Genomic DNA, 24,892 nt, shown 5'->3' on the forward strand with positions numbered 1-24,892 from the left:
TAATACGAACAGACGGGCGGAAAGAAGGAAATGGCCAGTTCGACTCGGCTATTGATTCTGATCAAGAATATTGTTTGGAGCAGCAGCCCTCTTCTCTTTTCGCCCTTCTTTCTTCTATCTTATGTCGTGTTATCTATTCAGCTATACTAATTTTGTAAGCGTATTCCTATAGGTTTATATTTTGAAGCATAGGCAATCTTCATCTCCGAAAAAACCAGAGCACAAATAAACTGTTAATAATTAATATAACCTATTCGTGCGTTCGTATTAATTAATATCCTAAGTTGGCATATTGGTTGACTTCCCCACAAACATTTGGTGGCACCGAAATAATCGCAACTTCCATCGGAGTCTGCAACTCGGTCCTGTTTAATATCGTTTAAACAAAACGCATTTTTTCGCTGACGTTTGCGGGCATTCGATCATATAGAGAAATGTTGATTTTTTAATGAGTCGAACTAATGTCAGTTGACTAAGGGCAACGTTAAGAATAAAAAAAACTTTGAAAAGAAATTTTCACGTCTTTATTTCTTTGATCTCGACTTAAGACTGAATTCTTGTGATAAAAATCTTACTAGTGCTGCCCTTTTGTTTACATTATTTCGGGAGCAAGATCGCCCGCTTGGCATAAGAATTAATTAACTAAAAACTAACAATTTGCTGGTAAGAACAACAACAAAAAAGTTTAATGTTTCCTTGCATTTCGGCGACGCTTGTCACCCCTATATTTTCGCGATAAAAGTAATGTGTGTTTCGTGCGTGACGCGTTCGGACATTTTGTTTTATTTTATTTCTTCTCGTGATCGAAAAATGTCTGATAAGAAAAACTTGGTTTAAGCTCAAAATAAATACCCAAAGGAAGTGGACTTCAACCGAGCCAAAGCAAAATTTCTTTTTCGGCAAATAAACTCGATGAAATTTTATTTAAACACTGATTCGGTTAATCAGTTGGATAAAGCTGATTTACTGGCGCGAGTGGAAAGAATCAATTCCTTAAACTTGGCGTTTGGTTCTGCGCAGACATCGTTGAAAAGAATGGATTTTACGGGGATGTCGAGTGACCATCGGTTTGAAGTTTCCGCAGAGTTGTTGGATGTGAATGGAAAACTAAACAGTTTTGCTCATTGACTTTTCTCTATTGACTTTTCTAATAATGTGGATATTTGTTTTCGATCTAGGAAGCCTTAGTTGCCAAATCTGGAAATCGCTGGAAATCTGAATTCGCACCAGGGGGCAATTCAAACCCTGGCTACTACGCAACAAAATTTGGATGGACTTCTGATGACTATGGAGTTGTTTTTGGAGAAGAGGAAATCTTGGAGGATGATGGAAATCTTGGATAAAGCCTTGATACTCAAACACCAGGCTAGCACAAATATAACCAAAACACACTTATTGCTTCTGCTACTAACTCAAATAAACCGTTATGTTTATTTTGCGATGCGAGGGATCATTACTTGCTAAAGTGTTCTCTTCCTTATTTGCATATTTGCATACATTTATCGTTTCATTTCAAATTGCAGAGTCAAATCTATGCCATAAAAGGGCCGGATAGAATCTGGCGGGATGTCGACCATGCCAAATCATTAATCAGTTTAGCTGCCATCAAACTGCCACACCGCTGATCATTCTGATGATGACACACTTACCGCAATAGTAAAGAGATTTTTGGAAATTGAAGACTTATCATTGTTAATGCGATCATTGTTGCCGGAAAACTCGCAAAACTCCCGATTGCGTACTTATGCCGGAGAGCACGAGCACAAAGCTTCTGGTGGTATTTGATAGATCTGCTAAAACGACTTCTGGTAGCTCTCTACACGACTTACTTCTTGCAGGGCCAACAATTCAACAAATTTTACTTATTTTTTTCGATTTTTTAAAGTGTATTTGTGTATGGTATCTGCAAGATGTACCGTTTCGTGCGTGTTTCGTACCTGAACGACTTTTTGCAGTGTATTGTTTGGCGAGGGAACTCCACGGATGAGTTGATTCTTAAGAAATTAAACACTCTGACTTGTGGATCCAGCTTATGGTGCCAGCTGCCTTCTTGACTTTAAGAGCCATGCATCAGCTCTCTTATGAAGAGGAGGAATCATTTCCAGTTGGAGCAAAAATTATTCCTAGATATTTCTATATGGATAATTTAATCTCTGGAATAATTTCCTCTCAGTTGAGGAGGTGAGAGAAATTCGCCGTCAGGTAAAGGAATTACTGTTGCTAGGTCACTTTCCAATCCGTATATGGTGTTTGAATGAGTCAGCAGCTATCGGATATCGCCAAAGCATTGGGATTAGCCTGGGATCCAGCTTAAGATCAACTTCTATTTAATTTTTCTCAAATACCGTCCATTCATCGACCCACCAAGCGGATTGCATTGTCAACAATAGCCAAATTCTATGATCCACTTAGTCTAATAACGCCAATTGTCACAAAAACTAAGATCTTTCTGCAATCTCTATGGAGTGCTAACGTGGATTGGGATGACGCATTGCCTGGGCCAATTCCTTCGTCATGGGGGGAGTTGACCTCACAGTTATCGGTCGTACAGAACTTAAAATGTCCACAATTCGTAATGCATCCTAGAGCTTCCGTTGAGTTGCATGTATTCTGCGATGCTAGCTATCAGCTTATGGAGCGTACTTCTACTTGCGATTGAAGACTGATGGAGAATCAAATGTCCATCTCTTGGCTGTGCGCCAAAGCTCCACTAAAGGCCTTAACAATTCCAAGATTATAACTTTCTACAGCGCTTTTATTGGCTGAGCTAATCGTACGCGTCAAGGAATCCATAGCTTTCGAGTGCGCCAATAATTGCTGGTCAGACTCGTCTATTGTTTTGACGTGGATTCGGCAAACTCCGATGAAGTTTAACGTATTCGTATCAAACAGAATCGCTAAAATTCAGGAGAAAAACATGACTTCGCAACACGTTCCGACGAACTTAGACCCCGCAGACGTCGTGTCGCGATGATGTTTTTTTTTTTAGTTCGTTTATTTAACAAATACTAATGTAACTTTGACAACAATGGGCGAGCAAATCCAAAATTAAAACTAGAGAGGTTGAGATTAAGCATACAGCTTACAAAGGACGCAGTGCAAGCTTATTTCCAATTGTTGCCACGTCCACTCTAACGCCCACAAACCGCAAAAAACTGTCACGCTCATAACTTTAAAAAATGTTGTGATATTTTTTTACTTTTGCATATATCTTGTGAATATATTCACTTTTGAATATATCTTGTAAATATCTACAGATTTACCAAAATACTTTTTGAAACTCCCACTTCTACGCCCACAAACCGCCCAAATCTGTCACGCTCACAATTATGAAAATGTTTTAATATTATATTATTTAATATTTAATAATATATATTCATTTTTGAATATAATATATCTTGTAAATTTCTATAGATTTGCCAAAAAAAACTTTTTGCTACGCCCACAAACCGCCCAAAACTCTTACATTATTATATGTTTATATTTTATTTTTTTATATTATTATTTTTTCCCACTTTTTACCGATATTTCAGAAAATTTTGAAATTTCTCGTTCGCAATTCCACGGGCTGGGTAACGGGTATATGACTATAGCATTCTATCTTGTTTATTTGTTAAAAGTCCCTCTATTAGAAATTGTATGCATGGATCTGTATCCAGATTATGCTGTCCTAATTTATTTTATCCTCTGATGCAGATTTTTATAAACTTATAAAACAACGTCCAGAACGCTTCAATACATAAAATTTTAATCAAATGTCTTAATAACGGTTAGTAGATATCTATAACCTTCATTTTTTATGCTAAATGGTATAATTTCAACTAAATCAATTTGCCAGGTATCATTTATGCCTTTCTGAACGAATTTTCGGCGTTTAAAGTTTTTCATAGCAGGCTTATAAATTTCATGAACAAATTGTTATTTGGTCATCTTCAAGCGGTAATTCTAAGAATTAGTTTTTATAAGTGTGTCTGTTTAGTTAATAGTTTTTGCTTATATAAGTACATCTCGTTTTATTTGAGTATGCATCGTTTTGGAAATTTTAAAACACAATCGGGTTATTTCCATTTGCACATCTCTATCAAATAGATCTCTACCAACTTAATAAGATAGTTTAATATCTAATTTGTAAGGATGTACACTTAGGAATTATATGATTGTGATAAAGGTAAATAACCTGTTGTCGTAAAATGGAATTTCAACATAAAAATATTTTTAAAAAGATACACAATCAATCTTAATAAAGATCTCCAGGTCTCACAATCAAACTCAATTTTGTTACCGTAATGATTAATTACACAAACGTACTGATTTTCTAAATCTAAAGATACACTTTATTGAAGCCATGCACGAATGATCAATAATAGTGTCTGGCATCAAGAAGTCATACCGGTCAAGCTTTAGCTGTATATATAAGCAGTTGCATCTATTCGTTTTTATCAAATCCGACGTAATTGGAAAAGTATATTCAGTTCTTGTCGGTATATAAAGGAGGAAGCCCTTGTCAACTCACCCCCAGTTGATTAAAAAGTACCAACCAATTATCATGAACACTGTTGAGCATTATAGTAGACTTTCAATATCTACTTGGAAACAATAAACAAGTATTTGTAAAAGAGTTAGCGTTCATGCCTGCAGGATCTGTCATTCCGAATTCTTTTTTTTTAAGCCACCATTTATTTGTAAGGAATTGGATAATGAAACTCTTTAGCAACAACAGATGAAACATCAGAAAATAAACGGATTGGACTGGTAAGCTGGAGATATTCCGTATACAAGGTTTAACGCAACTACCCAGTTTTTTTACAAATTGTAGAATACATAAAAAAAAATCCATTTCCCTGTTCATTAAATAATTTGTTTATGTTATTTGTATTCTAGGAAAACTCAAATTATGAATTATACAGTAATGGAAACACATATGTTTAAAGTTTATTAAAAATAATTTATAATCCATTCAAATAATGTGTCGCTAGGAGTCGACGACAAAGCGATGGCATAGCTTGATGTGGGTCGGGTGTATATCAAGTGGTTCTCCTTCCGATGACGATCGCAGGTCCGCACCTATGCCTGTCACAGGTGCGTGGGTTTCGACCACAAGGTCAGCGAATGCCGGCAGAAGACCAACGTCTGCCGCCAGTGCGGGCAGCAAGGCCACACCGCGGCAAAGTGCCAGAACCCGGAGGACTACCGGAATTGCCGGCATAGAGGGCAACCCTCGGGGCATCATATGGTCTCGAACACTTCATTCAAGCGAACTGTGGCCGAGGCCGAGCTGCGACCATCGAGCTTGGTGTCCGACTCAGGAGATCGGGCTCAATGTTCGCACTGGTGCAGGAGCCGTACCTCAGTGGCGATGGGATGGATGTGCTGCCTGAAGGAATGAGGATTTTTACCGACCGGCGAGGGAAGGCAGCCATCCTAGTGCATCAGCAGTATGCCAGTGGAGGCCCTCACCACAGAGTATGGCGTATGTCTGGTAGTAAATGGGAGTTTTGGCTCAATCTTCTTATGTTCAGCATACTGCCAATTAGATGCACCTTTGGAACCGTACCTTCAGTACATGGATGCGATCCTGCTGCAGGCCAGCTGGATTGCGGGCCTCGACGCGAATGCAGTGTCCCCCAAAGTTTGTGGTTTAGCAAACTTTCTCGGCATGCCGAGAGCAAGCTACAGTCGGGGTGAGCTGCTGTCTGAGTGGATGCTGGAGGCAAGAGCCGCCGCCCTAAAGCAGCCAACAGAGGTGTACACGTTCGATAACTACAGAGCTCGTAGTGATATCTTCAACGAGACAGCATCTATGTGGGCCACATATGAGTGGAGAGTGGACAAGTGGGAGGTGAGTGACCACAACATTAATACTGTTGTGGCCGAAACAACCGCAGTTGAGAGCTTAGCTCCTGTGCCGTCCTGGAACTTCTCCAATGCATGTTGGCGATTGTTCGAGGAGGAGATGGTGAGTAGAGCAGCCGAACTTCCGGAAAGCTTCTTTGAGCCGCCGTTGGACTAGCAGGTTTCCACCCCCTGCGCAGTATGGTACATGATGTGTGCGATATTGCGCTGGGTAGAAAGTCTCAAAACCTGACATCGTTGTATTCCCGATGCATCCGGTCTGGATATTTTCCCAGCGAGTGGAAGTTATCACGAGTAGTGGCGCTACTCAAGGGAACCGAGAAGGATAAGTGTGAGCCCTCCTCATACAGGGGAAATTGCTTTCTGCCAGTTTTTGGCGAGGGGCCTGAGGCAATCATGGTGAATCGTGTAAGAGAAGTTCTTCCGGAAGGCTGCAGATGGCAGTTCGGATTTCGCCAAGGACGATGTGTGGAGGATGCTTGGAGGCACGTGAAGAGCAGTGTTGACGCCAGCGCGGCGTAATACGTGCTCGGCACATTCGTGGACTTCACAGGAGCAATTGACAACGTCGAATGCTGCACAGCGCCGACTAGCCGACTTGGGATGCCGGGAGCTTTTTCGCCGGCCGAAGAGCAGTGATCCGAAGCAGTTCTGGTGCAGTGAATGTGCCGGTAACTAGAGGTTGCCCGCAGGGGTCAATCAGCGGCCCATTTATTTGGGACATGCTGATGGATGTACTACTTCAGCGCCTCGAGCCGTATTGCCTGCTAAGTGCGTACGCGCATGACCTGCTTTTTTTCGTCGAGGGAACTGATGTCCATCGTTGAAACGTGGGGAGCGAAAATTGGCGTTGCCGTTTCGACCAGCAAGAGACGTGCACCTTGAGACGTGCACCTACGTTAAAGTTTGCTGGAGCGAACCTGACGTATGAGTGTAGCTATCGGTACCTTGGCATCACGTTCAGTGAAGGAATGAAATTCCTCTCGCACATAGCTTCACTTCGCCAGCGGATGACCGGAGTCGTTGGAGCATTGGCGCGTGTGCTTCGATTCGACTGGGGTTTCAGTCGTCGAGCCAGGCGGACCATATATGCCCGGACTCACGGCACCTTTTGTGCTGTATGACACCGCCGCACAAGTAGCTGCCAGGAGGCGACTGGCCTCCTGCCATAGGCTGATCCTGCTTGGATGCCTATCGGTATGCCGAACAGTGTCCACCGCGGCACTGCAGGCTCTTGCTGGATCACTCCCGCTTGACTTGGCTGCTAAGAAATTAGCGGTCAAATACAAGCTGAAGCGTGGATACCCGCTGGAGGAGAACGACTGGCTCTATAGCGAGGACATTGCGGGAGCAGAAAGAGATTCGCCTAGAGGAATGCTTCGCCAAAGGAATGTATAGGGTGCCGTTGTTGTAATGTGGAACACGGTAATGTGGAAGACGCCACGTAAAACAAGTTCGGAGGGATCCGATTCATACAGTGTCCGTTTAACCATATGAACGCATCGATCTCAGGAACTACAAAAGCTGGAAAAAGCATGCTTGAGATTGATAGTCGGGTAACTCGACTGTTGTTAAAGTTTGAATTGATTGAATTATTTGGTATTATGGGGAGGAGAGTGCTAAGCCTGATTTTAATAAGATTGAATACTTTAAAGAAGTTCCTGAAACAATCGAAAACGAAACTATTCTATTGATATTGGACGACTTGATGATGGATTGCATTTAAAAATCCTCGTGACAAACTTCAATTTCAATGCCTATCAAGACAAATTTATCCAGAAAACTTAATGGAGCTATTTAGAATTTAAAAAAAAGTAACAGAGCAACCACTCGGGTATTTACTTATTGATCTCACTCAGGGAATACACGATCTCTTGAGATTTAGATCAAACATTTTTAATTCGGAATATAGTGTGTTATTCCGATGAAAATGGTTTACAAAAAAGAGCCCAAATCGCTTGTAATCAAACAAACATATATTTATTGTATGTTCTCAAAAGAGCCAAAAACAAATTACGGAAGGCAATTGTAAGCAATAGTTGTAATGAGCTGATAAAAACAATAGTAGAAATAGTTTTAAGTACATTGCGAGGAAATCATAAAATCACTAATGTACATCTAAAAAAAATGTAAAAATGCATTGTGATATCTTTCATGTCCAAAGCCTACATTAAAAGTCCTAATTCAACCATGTGTTTGAAAAAAATAAGCAAAATAACCCAACACCTTTCAAGCATTATTTAACAATGATCGCGAGGGAATGAATTAATAAGTACAACATTTTTACCCATTTTAAATAATAACAAAATATGTGATTGTATTAAATGGATATAAATTCGATAAGAACGTCGAATTGATGTAATTCCTAGAATCCTTCCTTAAAATAAACTTATTTAAAATCACAAGAAACTACTAACTTATTGAATCAGAAACTACACAAAGTCAGGCGTTTTATTTTTAAGAAACGAAGAGTTCGCTGACTTACCTCCCCAAGGTGAAGATGGAGTTAATAAATCATTTGAAATTCCAAATGAAATTAACGATAAACACAAGATATACAACACTTCGTTTTTAGACGGTAAAGAAAAAATTAAAAAAAAACCAGCATTACCAAGAGTAAAGCTTACTGGTAAACAACCTAGTCTTAGTTTAGTAATTGTTCAAACATTTAGATATAAAAACGTCTCTGTTCAATCGAAAATACTTAAATATGGATTGATTTTTATTTAAACTGACACAATCAAACCGAAGTCTTTTGGTAGTAAGTAAGAGACCTCGATGTCTTCGTGTAATGCAAAGAAAGAAATATTATGTTTTAAAATATAGAATTAAAAATATAAAATTACCCTTTGGATATATGGTCTTCAAATGAAATCTCAATATTAATTGCGGATTCGAGTGGTTACAAAGTTCCTTTTGAACTTCCGCTGTTCCGATTTTTGTCACTCTTCACTTAAGAAAGAGGAGAAGGTCAAACCTATAAATAGTACAAGCCCCAATAATGTTGTCTTAGAACACGAATAGTCATCATGACGAAATCTTATCAGGATTATTATGTAAGTCAGTGTGGAGCTGGATTGCCCAATATAGGAACCCTATATGTAACCCCACGAATTATTCAACAAGGTCGAAAAATCTGAACTTTTTTTGTGGTCTTTTTAATTACATAAAAACAATAATAACAATAAACAATAATTACCAAAACATCCGGTATTAAATGCTATTAAAAATTAAGCTACAGAAACTGGATAAAAATGAATTTGGTAGAAAAATATTATTCAAGAACCTGCAAAATAGCAGTGAAAAAAGAAATACAAAATATTTCTTTCAGGGGTGCTAGAAAAAAACGTAATCATTTAACATCTAAACGACAACGTAAACATACTTAGACGCATCATAAAAGAGACAAATCATTAAGGAAATTAAATAATATAATATATGCCATATTTTTTCTAACGCAAAATGAGTAGACGTATGAATGTATGAAAAGAGAATTAGATTTGTTTGCACCACACCCTACCCAAGTTTTATTCTACGAACAGAAGAGGTTACTTATAATCCAATCCTTGAACGGGGCGAACCGGATTTGTTCGTTTGGGAAATGGTGAAACATTTCGAGCTCTATGAAGTGCTTATTTACAACTTGTCCTTGTCAATGCTGTCGGAGAAGTTCATCAGTATATTTAAATAACATATTACTATCGCAGAGTGATAATAATTATCATTATAGAGCCTATCTGCAAACAGTTTTAAACTATAAGAGGATGCCTCGGAAAGCCACTTGACCTCGCAAGGTTATTTTCCAATTTTTGGAGGATTAACATCAGGAAAATACGATTATCCGAGCTCTAATGAAACTCCTAAAAATATATTTAAAAACTATATGGAAAAATTCACGGTGGTATATTTAATCAAAAGAAACTGCTTGCAAATAATGTTGAGTTAAGAAATAATTTTAATATTGAAAAAACCGCATTTTATTTGATGAAAAACGATACCGAATCAAACTTAAAGATATTAGAAGCACAACTTTTCATGAATCACGTAACTGTAAACCCCACCCTTTTATTGGCTCATCATCATGTTTTACAAACAAAAAAATGCTCTTTAGCCATTCAGTAAAGTAGAAGTAAAATCGTTTACAATTTACACAGAACACAATACGCTATTAATAGCGTAATAACAATAATATTAATAATAATATATTAATAACAATGTGATAATTGGACAATTACCAAATTTTCTAGCGTTTTGTATGGTTAAAAGCCGATCATAGTCAGGGAACAGAGGACTAGATCCCTTTCATTTTGAACATTTCAAAATGCAACGCTTTAATAATATATAATGGTAATGGTATTTCAAGTTCCTTCCCAAGCTCTAGAATTTGACTACTAAGACTCTGAAAACATCCATGGCTCATTAGGCTACAATATGCTATTCAGATTTAGCGGAATAAAACATTATGATCGGGGTCTTCAGATTTCCAAAGATATGTTTGATACAAACAGTTTTATATTAGCCTTTGACTTAACTGCTGATCAGCCAAGTTTGAAATGAATACTTTTCAAATTTACAATTTGCTTATAAAATGGTTTAATCGTTTAAAACATCCTTCGTTGCCGTTCAAAAAGAAAAATCGATCCACTCAAGAGAAATCTGCTCCAATGTTATTGTTAGGGGTGGATGACATAGAAGGGTCAAATAACCCCTTTAAAAACTATCAACCAAGTCGGCTGAGTCGGAAGTCTCGACATATTCATGATCCGAGCCTTCAATTATAACAACTTGGGTGGATCCATTTACTGAGTCGATGAACTCTACAGTAAGATCCGTGGTATGCAGTGCTAAGGATTTATGGGAACTGATCCTGAGCAATTGAAGGGGATCCCCATTTGTATACACGAGCATTAGCATTAGAGAGTTTGACATCTACAGGGGGGGTCTACTTTTAGAATCCACCTGATTTAAAAAGCCTTCACAGTCGACAGTCATAAATGGAAAAGTCAGAAAAGGAGCGTGTAATGGTTTTGGATGCATGTAGCAGGTATATTAAAAAGTCAACTAAACATAAAACCGTCAAATAAATAGCCGTACATAAAAAACCCGCCGTACCCGTATATTCCAGCTTCTGTCTATTACGTGAAAGCAGCACTGAAAGACGGAGTCCAAACTTAAACAGTGCAGTGACACTGCCAGCAAATTAAACGCAAATAATTACAGCCGAGAATGAACAGTCGGCAAAACAAACAAAAGAAATTAGTGAACCGATTAATTTTTAAATGCCAGACCAAATAAAGTAAAAATAATAGCAACAAAAAGAAGTGCAGTGACCGAGTAATTGGAGAAACGGATAGCTACTTGAGCGTGCCGCAGTGATACATACATGTGTGTACATAATGCATATATACATATATATCTGCACTTATTTATATATATAAACATATACATATACAAAATTACACAGTATATAAGCGCATGTGTGTAATTTTATATGTGCACTTTTTTTCTTGTTTATTCTCGACTTAATACACGCATAAATTATCTTTAGAAGTGTTTCGTATATTTTTATTTGTATACAATTATAATAGAATTAGTGCGGTCTGCACTTAATGAGACGAATTTGTATGTTTGTGCGTGGCGATGACCGACGCTTTTGATCTCCAAATATCGACTGCCTATTACAGAATAGATCTCTTATCTTTACCCTACGTTCCTCAGCAAAGCTTAGCTCTTCTCTCAAAAGCTCCGATGCGCTTGCATTAAACTAAGGGCATAAGCAATATGTAAATGACTCCAGTTAACTTATATTCTCGTTACAACTTCATTTCTACTTACGCACAACATATATTTGTAAGAGCATAGGAAATAAAAAGATATTATTTTTAGCCTCTTCCAGGCAATGCAATTTGACTAATTACATATTTTTATAATTAATATTTTTATACCCGTTACTTGTACAGTTAAAGTTTGTAGTCGTGAATTATCAGCAGATTTGCTGACGTGTACACCGTTGACCGGTGGCAAAAGCGTTGCTGTCCGCTAAACAAATTATTGTCAACCAGGATCCCATGATCCCACGACCTCAATACGACAAGCTTATGCTGGCAACCTGGTCCCTAAACATCGGAAGCCTCTACCTCGAGGCAATTTGTACCACGGGTACAAATATGCCGACGTAACAGGTTCTATGTATTTTATTATTTCATCCGCGTGCATAAGCTTAAAATTAGAAATATGTTATATTAGTCGGTATTGTAAACTTTATTTCCTCTTTGGAAATATGATTGTGTGTGTGTGTAATCTAGCTGATAGCCGTTGGAGTCTGGGTATGGGTTTATTTTAATTGTCTTTATTAGTGAATTGGTTATCATTGTAATTAATCCAAGGGGATTATAATGTTTGCAATAAATTTGCTGTTAACACTTTTAAGTTTATCGTAATGTAATAGCTTGTGATTGAACAGTCCGAGTGTGGAAAGCTTTGGCCATTTCCAAATTTTCGATGTATTCTGTAACCTACAAAAGTTCGAATAACAGAGTGTTAATGATGCTGATGTCAGTTTCATAATTCTGTATCTTTTGCATTCCGTCATTTATCAATCATATAGCGTCGTTGAGTTCCTATATCTGAGTTATGGGCGTTTGTGTCAAGTTTCTCCTGTATTTCTACTCGATAATTTTCATCAAGTGTGCCAAATAGGTATTAAAAAATTGAGCCAACAATGTTAATAAGTCCCCGTTTATTTCTATGTTGCAGAGTTATTCCAGCTAGTTCTCATTTCATTTTATTGTATAAAAATTTGACTTGGAATGCATGGTAGTCAGTAGCCTTTGCTCAAGTAACCTTTGCTCAAGTAGCCTTTGCTCAAAATAGTAAGCTACGATGTTTATTTCAGTTAAGTTGAATCTCGGACAATGATGTTTAAAGGAGGATATGATTCCAGATTATCAGAAAAAAGGGGATATCTGTGGTTGGGGTCAATATTATTAATTTGAATTTGCTGCCGTAAACCGCTGTGATTATCATGAGCAATAATGTTATCAGGTGCCTGTGCAATTGAAAGTTGATTATTATACCTGTAATTCCTAGAGTAAAGGGTACACTAGATTCGTTGAAAAGTATATAACAGGAAGAAGGAAACGGATCAATAGCCGAGTCGATGTTTTTTTGCAAATTTTTTTATTTGCAAAAAAAATATTTTCCACGCCCACTCTAACGCCCACAAACCGCAAAAAAACTGTCACGCCCACACTTTTAAAAAATGTGTTATTTTTACTTTTTTATATATCTTGTAAATTTCTATAGAGTTGCCAAAAAACTGTTTGCCACGCGCACTCTAAGAAACACAAAACGCCCGCACTTTTAAAAAATTCTTAAGTTTTTTCATTTTAATATTTTTTTTCCAATTTCTTCCAATATTTCAGAAAGCTTTGAGATTTCTCGTTTGCACTTCCACTAGCCCACAGTTCCACAGCTCAAACTGCCACGCCCACACCTTTTAAAAGTGTTTTTAAAAATTTGCAAATTTTTTGATTTGCAAAAAAAACTTTGGGGAACTCGTCTATAGCATTCTGTCTAGTTTTTATATATTTTGTTTTTTTTTAATTTATACGTTACCATAACTATGCACATAAGCACTTGTAGAGTAAACATTCCGAACGATAAAAATGCTAAAGTAGTTAGTGCGATGTCCGATATGTCCTTGAAATTGATTTCTTTTTTCTGGTTCGAGAAATCGGTAACATAATTATGACGCTTCGAATGTCCCTTATAATCGGATGTATAATCTCTTTGAGGATGATCATATCCTTGAAAAAAGTTTTTACTTAAGATGTTTTTATATTTATAACTTGGAACATACCATTTTTATTGTTTTTCTTCAAAATTAAGCCAATATTATCCTTCAAGATTAATTTGGTGTTAAATTCACCAGGAGTCTATAAGAAATAAATAGTTAAGATAACTCATCTAAGTACGAAATAACCCTAACTTACAATGAAGTTATTTCCAGATGCCTGTTCACCCTTATAAGCATAACCAGTAATGTCTCCGTAATCATATTCTTCGGTCGCTACGGTATTCGGCTGATTTAGATCTGACGATCTTCGATATCGATTTCCGCTTCCAAGGGTAATTTGACTTATTTCCTTTAAATTTGTATCGGGGTAATATAGAGCCATTAAACTGTAAAAATCCAAAAATATAAATAATTGAATAGTTGATGGAGTAAAAAGACTGTTTTTCAAAGGACAATTCCAAAACTAAGTCATCTTCAGACCAATTTAATTCAGGAATATAATAATAAATAGCATATTTCTTAAAATGGTTCTAGATAAACATGATAAACAATGTAGAAGTTTTATTAGCTAATTTAAATGATAGTTAGTTATCCTAATAGAAATTATACCCGCTACTAGTAGAGTAGAAGACATTAGAATAATGCACTATGCACTATGCAGACACTTTTTTGGTGTCGGCAATAATTGCGGCAATAATAATCTGAAAATATAATTCACTTGCTTGGGTGAGTGAAAACATTATCATTGCATTATCATTCTTCAATCTTTCATCAATTAATCATTATTTGTCTCGTTTTACAATTTGGTTTGATTCTCCGATTTGGGTTTCCCCTCCGTCTAGTTGGAGTGGACGGGCCCGGACGGGTCTGCTCGACGGTCTCATGTTGCTCTCCTGCCGGTCTCTTCGTCCTTGAACCTCATCCACCCTGCGCTGCTGGGTGCTAGGAATTACTGTCGTATGCGGACTCACGGTAGCCAACGGCTGTGTCTTCCAGGCAATAGCCGGGTGAGCTAGCAACACGTCAACCCCACGTCTGCTCTGACTGGTGGCGCCAGTACCACCTGCTCGGTTCTTACGAACGCTACAGGCAACCGCCTAGTTACGTACTCAATCTCCGACCGGGTCCTTGCTAGGGTTGGGCTCGGCTATTCAAACACTTTCGAACTCGCCGGGCCAACGCCAGGGTCTGGTCTCGATTCACCGTTTAGCAAGGCGTCTCAACCTAGCCGTGTTTTCTCTGAATGGACCTCAGCTACCTGTGTCTCGATTCGGAGACTTGCCCCGTCCCGAACGTCTCGACGTAACGATCTTGCTCCTTACTGACTTTCACGGCTGTAGCTTCCTTGCCAATTCCGTGCGTTGTTCACTCGAATTCTCGTTCTCATTGACTGTCCCGCTTCCAGTGCTCGGCGTGCTTATATAGGTCTCCTTTAACCGTTATTTCTCGATGTCTCCCGGTCCAAATTCAACGGGTTTATCTTTCGCCTGGTCCAAAGTTCAGCTTGGTACCGTTTCTAGTACGCCGGCGCTTACTTTTCTACTGCTGTCCAGTTCGTGCCGTCTCTTCATATTCTCTCTCTTCAAACCCTTTTTTCTCCAGACTCTCTTTCTATAGATTCCGTTTCTCCAAGCTGTCTACGGATTCCGTTTCTCCAAACTCTCTTTCTCCAATTCTCCTTCTTCGACCTCTCTTTTTCTCGCTGCCGTTACTACGCTCTGATTTGTTGCCTACCTCTGAGTTGACATCTGCATTTGTGAGGAGTTTTCAACTCCTTATTGTTGTCTTATAGGCATTTACCAATAGCTATAGCAGAAAATTGTTCTCTTAGATCCGCAATATCTTGATATCTTTGACCCTCTTTGTGACACAGCAGATGAGAGCTATAGCTCCAACTTCCCAGAGGCCATCATCCTCGGAAAACTCTTTGGCATCTTCCCACTCCTCGGACAACTCACCAACTTGACTTCTAAGCAGAATGTCCTTTTGGTAACCCTGCGTTTTCCCTGACTCTTCTAAGAAATCTTACCTACGGCGAAAAATTTTTAGCAACCTTTCCACAGTTCGAACTTGTAGATTTATGCCTTATTTTCTGTCTTAAATTCTGCTTTAGAATTTCGACCACTTCCATTTCAGCCAGCGGCATATCTGAACTATCCATAATCTTCGTTACCGCATCGTAAAATTGCCTTCCTATCGCGAATTTCCTCCCTTATGTTTATAACAGTCCAAGCGTCCCGGAACTGTTTTCTTAGAGCAGTGTAAGGAAAGTCCCACTAGAGATTTCTCTCTAAATCCGTCCGGACTACCGCAATTTCCAACTGTTTAAGATATGGCCTATTATGTCGGCACTCTGGCTTAAGTCAGATATAAAACTTTTAGGAGTTCCTTTCGCAGAAATAACTCGAACTCTCATAGGGTCTACTGAATCTTGCTGTTCTAAACCGGTTCTTTCTTCTTGACCAGCAAAATTCACCTCAGTTGCTAATCCTTAATTCTTCAGTCGTAATTCTTCACTTATACATATAAAATATAGTAAAAACTAACTGGGCCATTTTGTTCGTGAACATGGCCAGCAATTCGTTTTGCATGTTTTGTACAGCACCTTTGATCGTGTTTTCTATTAACTCTGTGTGAGATGGCCCTGAGGGTGGTGAACTCCGAGTTCCAGCTGGCGTTTAGGCACCTATAGTTAGCACCTGGCCCTTCTGCTGACTAGTATTTTGGGAAGGAGTTCATGGTTTTTCGAAACAAACTGTTTGTCAAGTAGGAATGGTCATGGTCCGAGACTTGGAGAGCGCTGCGATATAGTACTGATTAAATTCATGACAACATTTAGTTCCATAAGTTTTGGCTGAACCCAATTATCATTCGCAATCCTATTGGGTTTCGGGAACTTCCGAATCTGATCTTAATCCTCAATAGACTTGACTAGTTGTGATATTAATTTAAATATGATAATAAGTATTATTATTTAATTCAAATAAAATGAAAAGTATAAATCTAAAATTTCCTATTTTTTGTATTTGTATATATGTAAATTTACGTGTCAAATTATTATTAATTAACTGTTGTTGTAACTTTAAATCAATACACGTCCTTTGCGTAAACATGGACCGAGGTCAGCTCGGCAGGTTCTTGGGCATTGTAAATTATTGTCGTCTATGTATCCTGCATTCATCACACATCCAAGCACCTTTGCCGTCGTTGCTGCTTAAAAATGTAAAGAAAAAGGATCAACAAAAAATCGATTGGACGCCAGAACATATTCGTGCTTTCGAAGAATAAAAAAAAAGGCTCCCGCAAGGTGCCGTCATTTATTTTCCTTCACCAGGCTCTGCACTTACATAAGTTTATGATGCGTCCGACACTGCAATAGGAGCTGTACCAGAGTAGTATACAAATGATTGTTGGCACAAATGATTATCGCACTAATGACAGAGAATTACTGGCCATTTCCGAAGCTATTTAGTATTTTATGCACTTCCTTGAATTTGCTCATTAAGACTGTTGGGGTATTCCCCCCAACGCAGGTATCCAAAATTATAAGTACACGTTTATCCATTCAGGATTAATATATAAATTATGTTTTAGTTATTTCCCTGGGTTGTCCCACGCCTCAGTCTGACGGGAAGGGGTGATGACGTCAGTCCGACTTGGTCGGCCTCTCGATCGGGGAGGGGAGCGGAGATCTTCTCTGCTCGCGATGCGCAACGTTTCGTTGCGTAGCTTGGTATAGGTTTAGTATATGTTGGGAGAACTTTCTCCGTTATTGACTACCCTTAAGGCTAGCCAACCAATATAAAATATGCAGCCTTCGCTGGAGTAGGATTCTTGAGCGTGTGCTCTTTATTATAATTGAAATCAAACTGAACTTATTCTATTTTACTCCAGCTATTCGCGGCCGGCAAGCCGACCGCTCGTCCAGCAAAGTGCTGACACTAGCAAAAACTGCATATCTCCCAATACTGGGTAACCGTTGGGAACCAGGCACGGCCCCTAAGGCTTTTATGCTGAATCTGCATATAAAATACTGGGGTAGCGACCCTGAACTTATACCGACTTAAATTTACTCATTAACCGTGTTAACTACTCCCCCCTTGAAGTATGACCGTCCTCGGTCATCTGGAACTTGTCAACGACCTTTTGTATTTCCCTCGCATCTCGTCTCCTCCTCAACACCAAGATGAGCAGGATGGAGCAGCTAATGAAGACGCTGATTCCCACGCCGACTGCAAACCAGATGTCAGTAGTTTCAGCCGATTTCGCTTCCTCCTTAAGACCTTGGATAACCTCCAAATTTTCGTTGTTGATCCTTTGGAGAAGTGGTATGCTTAGCCTGGGATCATGGCCGATGATGTTTAGCAATGGGGACGCAGCCATGCCAGGTGTTTTCTTTTAGGCTTCACGTAGGTTAGCGTATTTGGTGCCGTTGATGAAAGCCACTCGCTCGAACATAATTAGATGTGAGCCGTTGGTATCTATTTCAGGACCGTCGTCAGTGCTGACTTTAGCTGGGCACTCGTTGATTATTATTACGCCGTCGTCTACCAGTGTGATGGGGCTTAAATGGCTGGCCTGTACAGTACGAAGCGTAAGTTGTTAATACGCAATCGGTGACTGCCAGAACGTCGTTGTTGCATTCCGCTACTATGTTCTCCGTTAATTGCAGAATGATGTGTTGGTGTGATACAGGAAAAATTTTAACCTTTCTACAAGTGGCTTTAATATTAGGATATGCAATTATCACATGGATAATACTATCGGACTGGAAGACTTTAATATTAGATGCCTCTATTAGGCTTATAACGGGGACTTCTGTGGGGTGATCTATTAATACAGACTTCAAATCGTTATGGGTAAGAATGGCAGGGTTTATGATATTGGCTTTAGCCAGTGTGACGGTAAGCATTAAATTTTGAATTTCGGTTATTAATATTCTGTTTCTAGCCAAGAGTAGCTAGTACAAGTGGGTAGTGTCAACCATATTATTTTGTTTTGCTCAAATGATTTTGTTAACTGCTTCTGTTAATTCGATAATCTTGTTTTGAGTTTGCGTATTAATGACCACTTGCCTGTTATTTGACTATTAATCGAGATTCGGATATTTTTGGCATTTCAAAATCGGCGGCATCGGGGGTGCCTGCTATTACCTTAAGTGCGGTGCCTAGAAAGTTCTGGCAATCCTATGATGTACTTTCAATACGGACAATAAACTTCTTTGATGGTCGGTATCGACGTCTAACAATTTTCGCATATGCGACTCTGGAAACAGCTCGGACAACCTACTAGTCTCTTCTATCATCATTTCGAATTCGGACAAATTACTAGAATGCCTAAGCCAATTTCTCTGTTCCCACACCAGTGCAACACCGTGTGTTATGGGGATGTAATTAGCATGAGAGTAGTCCGTAACCCTAGCGTTAACTATAGCTAACGTAATTAATATGATTCCGGCAATCCTGTAAGAAGGCGGAAGGATAAATTGAATGTGCATCTAATAAAGATAAGTATGCTTAAATATAAGGTGCATGAATAAAGACATAAAAATTGTGGGAGATGTAAATTCAAGAGGGAATTTTTTATCTAAGGTTGTCCTTATGGACCACCCTCCCTCTAATGAGGACAGACGTTCCCATGTCTGCTTCTACACGCTCTTCTGTGTAGTGTGCGGTTAGTTTATTTCCTAACCTTTTATTGTTTCTGAGGTAAACCTTTTCACCTACCTCAAAAATTCGGTTTTGCTTAGTAGGGTTACACCTCGCTAGGTTAGCCTGTTGCGCTTTTATGATACTGGTTTTTATTGCCAACCTCTGAGCGTCGCTTGCAGAATGTAAGGCATGTTTAGGTTGCAAATTTGTGACTGAGTGTAACGTTTTGTTATACTCTACCGTGGCTCTCATGATGAGCTCGACGGTGTCGTCAACTTTTTTGTCAATTTTAATGCACCCAGCTATTTCCGATAGGGTGCTGTGGAATCGCTCCACTTGCCCGTTGGAGCTGCTGTGTAAAGAGGGTGCAGTAACGATGTCAATGTCATATTGGTTTTTCAATAACGAAGTTATGGTCTCCGAATTGAAAGATGGCTCATTATCGCAGTATATGGTTTTGGTATTTGGAAAAAAATTTACCAATTGTAGTATGGGGCTGCGTACGTCAATAATGGCCCTAGAGGTTAATGGCTGTACTATGGCGAACTTTGAGAACTTATCCACACAGGTTAAGAATAACTTTTTATCCGCGGAGTAGATGTCTATATGCAGCATTTCGCCCGTATATGAAGGAATTGGGGTGATACCCAATTCTTGCTTCTTGGGGTGCCTGTTGTACTGGGCCTTGGTACATGTCTTGCAATTTATAACCACCTCGTTGGCGAGTCTTGCCATATTTGGAAAATAGTAGTCCTGAAGGACTTCTTTAACATTTTCCTGGGCAGCCCTGTGGGCGCGGTTATGCTCGCATGTAGTAATTTCCCTCTGCTCATTAGCATCAGTGATATCATTAACGAAGTTTTTGCAATGCCAAAACTTGGTTGCTGGGAATTCCGTAACCAAGGCATGCTGGATGCATGCTAGTGTGGGGAGGTTGCAGTAAATAGCATTGACAACATTTACGTTTACAACTTCTTTAATCGATCCAAGCAGCGAGTCCTTCTTATCAAAGCTGATAATGTGTCGGTTTTTGTTTCCAAAAACAATAAAATGTCGCCGTGAGGGCTGGCCTGATTCTTCCAGGATTATTTGATTCCTGTAACAGTTCAAAGGTTTATCGGTGGTTTCGACCGTATAGGTCAGCGACAGTTCACTATGCACAGTGGCTGCGTCGGAATGGAGTTCACTTTCCAAGGCATTAATTTTCTGACGGGACAAGGCGTCGGCCACAAAATTTTCCATTCCAGGCTTATAGAACACTTTGGCGTTGTGTTCTTCGATGAATGCTTTCCATCGTTTTATTTTAGCGTTAGTGTTCCGCTCGGACACAGCGAAGGTGAGCGGCTGGTGGTCCGTGTAAATCAGGATTTCTCTGGTGCCATATAGGTAATTTTGCAATTTCCCAATAGCCCATACAATTGCTAGTAACTCCCTTTCGTTTGTTGCGTAATTAACCTCGCAGTCTTTTAATGTGCGAGATATCATTGTGATTGGTTTGTCCTTTTGGGATAGTACCGCACCAATACCGCTTGCTGAGGCATCGGTTGTCAAATCGAAAGGAAGTTTGAAGTCTGAATAAGTAAGTATCACATCTTCAGATGACAGAATATCTCGCAAGCGCTCTGCGTTGGGTATCGTCAAAATCAATAGCGACTTTTTTTGACATGTGTTTACTAACAGTGTGTTTACTGCCATTCTCTCCCTTAAGTATTGAGGTAAGTGGTCTAGCTATAGAAGCGAAGTCTTTGAAAAAACTTCTGTAGTAACTAGCCAATCCAAGAAAAGACCTGAGACTGAACAAATTTTTTGGTTCAGTGTACTCTTGTATGGTTTTTACCTTTTCCTTTCATGTTGGCTTGATACAGCTTGATACCAAAAGGTAGACGGCAAAATTCATACTTTCCTCTGTTTATGGAGAAAGCAGTTTTTTCGCGGTCTTTTTCAGCCAGATAAATCTGGTGGTACCCCGATTTTAAGTCTAGGGTAGTAAAAAATTTTGCCTTTCTTAAGTTCGCTAGAATCATAGGAATACTTGGCATAGGGTACCGATCGGCAATGGTTCTTTCATTCAGTTTCCTGAAATCGATTACCAGTCTTTTTTTTTTTGTTGCCGTCGGCATCGGTCCCTTTTTTGTCTACAACCCATGTTTCTCTAGATGTTGATGATGTTTCGGTTACCATCCATGTCAAACACACATAGAGCTTTTGGCGGTTTGTGGATGTGTCAAAAACATTTGACATTTCATTAGAATTAAAATAAAAAACAATATTTATAGATTAGTTTGGCAAATATCTCCCTTCCGCCTTTTTTGTCTTTTGAATTTCGCGGCTATGTACAAAGCGCTACAGAGCTCGTATCTGGCAATACTATACATAATTTGAAAGGTCTTGACATAACCTACAAAACGACGCATGATTAGTTTGGATATTGCGTTCAACAGTTATAGACGTGTAAACATGGAGTTCACTAACGCCGAAATTCGCGCTATTTTAAAGTTTTCCTTCGTTAAAGGCAAATCCGCCAGAGAAACGTGCCGTGAGATTAATGGTGTTTTGGGGGATGGTACTCTATCACTTCGAACCGCGGAGGAATGGTTTCGACGATTCAGAGCCGGTGAAAACGACACCATGGATAAGCCAGCCGGCTGAAGACCTGTGACGACAAATACCGATCAAATCATGGAATACATCGAGTTAGACCGGCATGTGGCATCTCGTGACATCGCCCAGGAGATGGGAGTTAGTCACCAAACCATTTTAAACCATCTGCAGAAGGCTGGATACAAAAAAAAGCTTGATGTTTGGGTGCCGCATGATTTGAAGCAAAAAAACCTTCTGGACCGAATCAACGCCTGCGATATGCTGCTGAAACGGAACGAACTCGACCCATTCTTGAAGCGGATGGTGACTGGCGACGAAAAATGGATCACATACGACAATATCAAGCGAAAACGGTCGTGGTCGAAGGCCGGTGAATCGTCCCAAACAGTGGCCAAGCCGTGATTGACGGCCAGGAAGGTTTTGCTGTGTGTTTGGTGGGATTGGAAGGGAATCATCCACTATGAGCTGCTCCCATATGGCCAGACGCTTAATTCTACCATCTACTGCGAACAACTGGACCGCTTGAAGCAGGCGATCGACCAGAAGCGTCCAGAATTGGCCAACAGGAAGGGTGTAGTGTTCCACCAGGACAACGCCAGACCACACACTTCGTTGATGACTCGTCAGAAGCTACCGGAGCTCGGATGGGAGGTTTTATCGCATCCACCATATAGCCCGGACATAGCGCCAAGTGATTACCACCTGTTCCTGTCCATGGAGAATGCCCTTGGTGGTGTAAAGTTGAACTCAAAAGAGGCTTGTGAAAAGTGGCTGTCCGAGTTCTTCGCAAATAAGGAGGGGGGCTTCTACGAGGGAGGTATTATGAAGTTGCCGTCTAGATGGAAACAGATTATCGAACAAAACGGCGCATATTTGAACTAAATCCGATCACTGTAACACTTTTTATAAAGCATTGAATAAAGAGCAATAAAGCGGAAGGGCGATATTTGCCAATCTATTGTTATTTAAACTATGGGCTTGACAGTTCTGGGCGGTTTTTGTGCGCACAAACTGTGTGGAATTCTACTAAAAAAAAGCGCCTAAATCCGAGATCTCGGCGCTCATTCGGATAGCACCGGCGGTCGGACATCTGAAAATCATTTCTGCTAGTGATCGGGATAACAAATATATATCTAAGGTCGGCAACGGTGTCTTTTGTATGTTACTCTAGTTACGGGTACAATAATCTTTAAGGGCCATGCATTATAGTTCTATGTTATATATCAACTGCTTCTTATCGTGGTATGGAAGTATAGTAGTATGGACTAATAAATGACACTTATAAAAAATATGACATCAATACCTAATTCTTGTTATTGATGTCTTGTAATTAAAGGCTTTCTAGTCAGCGTGCACAATTAGAAACTTAATAAATTATTTATGAGAAACGTAAAAAAATAAACTAACTTTTTGAGAGCAGGAGACTCTGGTGGCCATGCTGACTGCTCAGGCGCTCAAAAATTGACTGCGGATACTCGTAGTAACTATTTTCCAGCCGTGATTAGATTGACGTTGTTCACCTGTTTAAGGGCAACCTGAAAACTTATTCCGGCTACAAAGTGTATAATTTCACCCATCATGCTTATTTATGCTTATTTGTTGATGTCACGATGAAATGTGCGAATTTGATTGCTGTTTGATGGGTGCGGAGTTACAGTCTAACTAACTAAAGCTACATTTTTGATTTATTGTATTGACACAAGTCTCTAACTTCAGGGGTTCAAGGGCTAAGACATTATTTCTATTTAAATTAATGGTTATTAATATTATTATATTAATATTAATGTTTCATATATCAAGGAATACTGTAAGAGTAAGGATGTTTCTGGTATCGCGTTTTTACTAAGCTTGATAACGTTTAAAGCAACAAAATAAAACAAACGAAACAAGAAAGAACCCAATGGTGAAGTTCCTTGACTATCAGATACCCGTTACTCAGCTAGAGGGAGGGAAAAGTAAAGAATTCAACATTTTTGGGCATACGAGTGGGCGTGGCCAATATATTTTTTATTGAGACCATAAACCAATCTATAATTCTAGTATAATATTTTAATCGATAAGTTGTGAGCATATTAAATTGCAGAATATTGTGAAGCGTTTTTCAGTTTTTACATTTTAAGAAAAACCACAAAAAAAAAACAAAAGCATTTCATTTAAATATTTGTTTTCCCTTCCGAAACGTTTTGCGAAATAATTTAAACTTATTCTACGTACTATTAGATATATTAAAAATTTGTATATTAGAATGGCAATACCTTTTAAACCATGACTTGTACTGTAAGGATCCGTTAGACACAAACAAAAACACATCAGAGGATTTTAAGTCCGACCACTTTGATTTTCCTTCAAAATGTATATCTCTTCGATGCCTCTCAATTCCACTTTTGATAAATGTATTTTTTTTAATGTTCATTGAATTTAAAATCTCCTTCGAAAGATAATTAGATATCATAAAGCTGTGAATCATTTTTCTGAAAACATATCAAACATATCCAGCATCATATAAAGTTATTTAATAACCATTTACCTGTGATATGCCATCAATTGTAAAACGGCAGTAAATTCATAAGAAATTTTATTTCTAAGCTGACATTTTGCACATAACGTAAAGAGATCAATAGGCATTAAATGGCTTCCTAGTATATCATGAATATTTGTTTCAGTCTTTATTTCACAAACAGAACCATGCCACAACGGAAGTAATTGCATTACCAAAATTTTTATAATAAAACGCTGCGCCATACTCAGACACCAAGCAGACACTCATAACACTTCTAGATAAAAAATGGTTTCCGGGAATCAAAGACTCAAAACTTACTTTGTTCGTTCCACCTAGCGCTCTTAGTCAGCATGCTCTACCAAGCATGTTAAGCGTGGCCAACAGAGTACGAACTAAGTGCAAATTTAAATACTTTTGTTTTTATTGATATCTCTTTTTAAAAAATCCTAAAATTAAATGAAACTAGAGAGAACGCTATAGTCCAGTTCC

At 39.0% G+C, this 24,892-nt stretch overlaps 2 protein-coding genes across 2 annotated transcripts in view; both read right to left on the reverse strand.

Annotated features, from left to right (window-relative positions):
* The window catches only part of LOC113563908, a 50,480-nt gene extending 39,224 nt beyond the window's left edge, over nucleotides 1-11,256 (reverse strand). Inside the window, exon 1 of the mRNA XM_026977156.1 lies at nucleotides 11,237-11,256. Coding sequence (XP_026832957.1) covers nucleotides 11,237-11,248 — 12 coding nt within the window. The 5' untranslated portion in view covers nucleotides 11,249-11,256. The remainder of the gene's footprint in view (nucleotides 1-11,236) is intronic.
* Nucleotides 11,257-13,428: 2,172 nt separating this feature from the next.
* On the reverse strand, nucleotides 13,429-24,370 carry LOC113563865. Its single transcript, XM_026976416.1, has 4 exons — nucleotides 24,159-24,370; nucleotides 13,848-14,037; nucleotides 13,715-13,790; nucleotides 13,429-13,661 (listed from the first exon to the last, which is right to left on the reverse strand). Exons 1-4 carry the CDS (start codon nucleotides 24,368-24,370, stop codon nucleotides 13,429-13,431), a joined length of 711 nt encoding a protein of 236 aa, XP_026832217.1.
* Between the last annotated feature and the right edge of the window lie 522 nt (nucleotides 24,371-24,892).

The sequence above is a fragment of the Drosophila erecta genome, unplaced genomic scaffold (genome assembly GCF_003286155.1).
Source record: "Drosophila erecta strain 14021-0224.00,06,07 unplaced genomic scaffold, DereRS2 tig00000021-arrow-pilon, whole genome shotgun sequence".
Lineage (NCBI taxonomy): Eukaryota > Metazoa > Arthropoda > Insecta > Diptera > Drosophilidae > Drosophila > Drosophila erecta.

Coding starts and splice junctions, on each gene's coding strand:
- LOC113563865 (XM_026976416.1), bottom strand. CDS start 24,370: ATGATTCACAGCTTTATGATATCTAATTATCTTTCGAAGGAGATTTTA. Junction 14,038..24,158: donor TACAAGTCATGGTTTAAAAG/GTATTGCCATTC, acceptor GGATTTTTACAG/TTTAATGGCTCTATATTACC. Junction 13,791..13,847: donor CATCTGGAAATAACTTCATT/GTAAGTTAGGGT, acceptor TATTTCTTATAG/ACTCCTGGTGAATTTAACAC.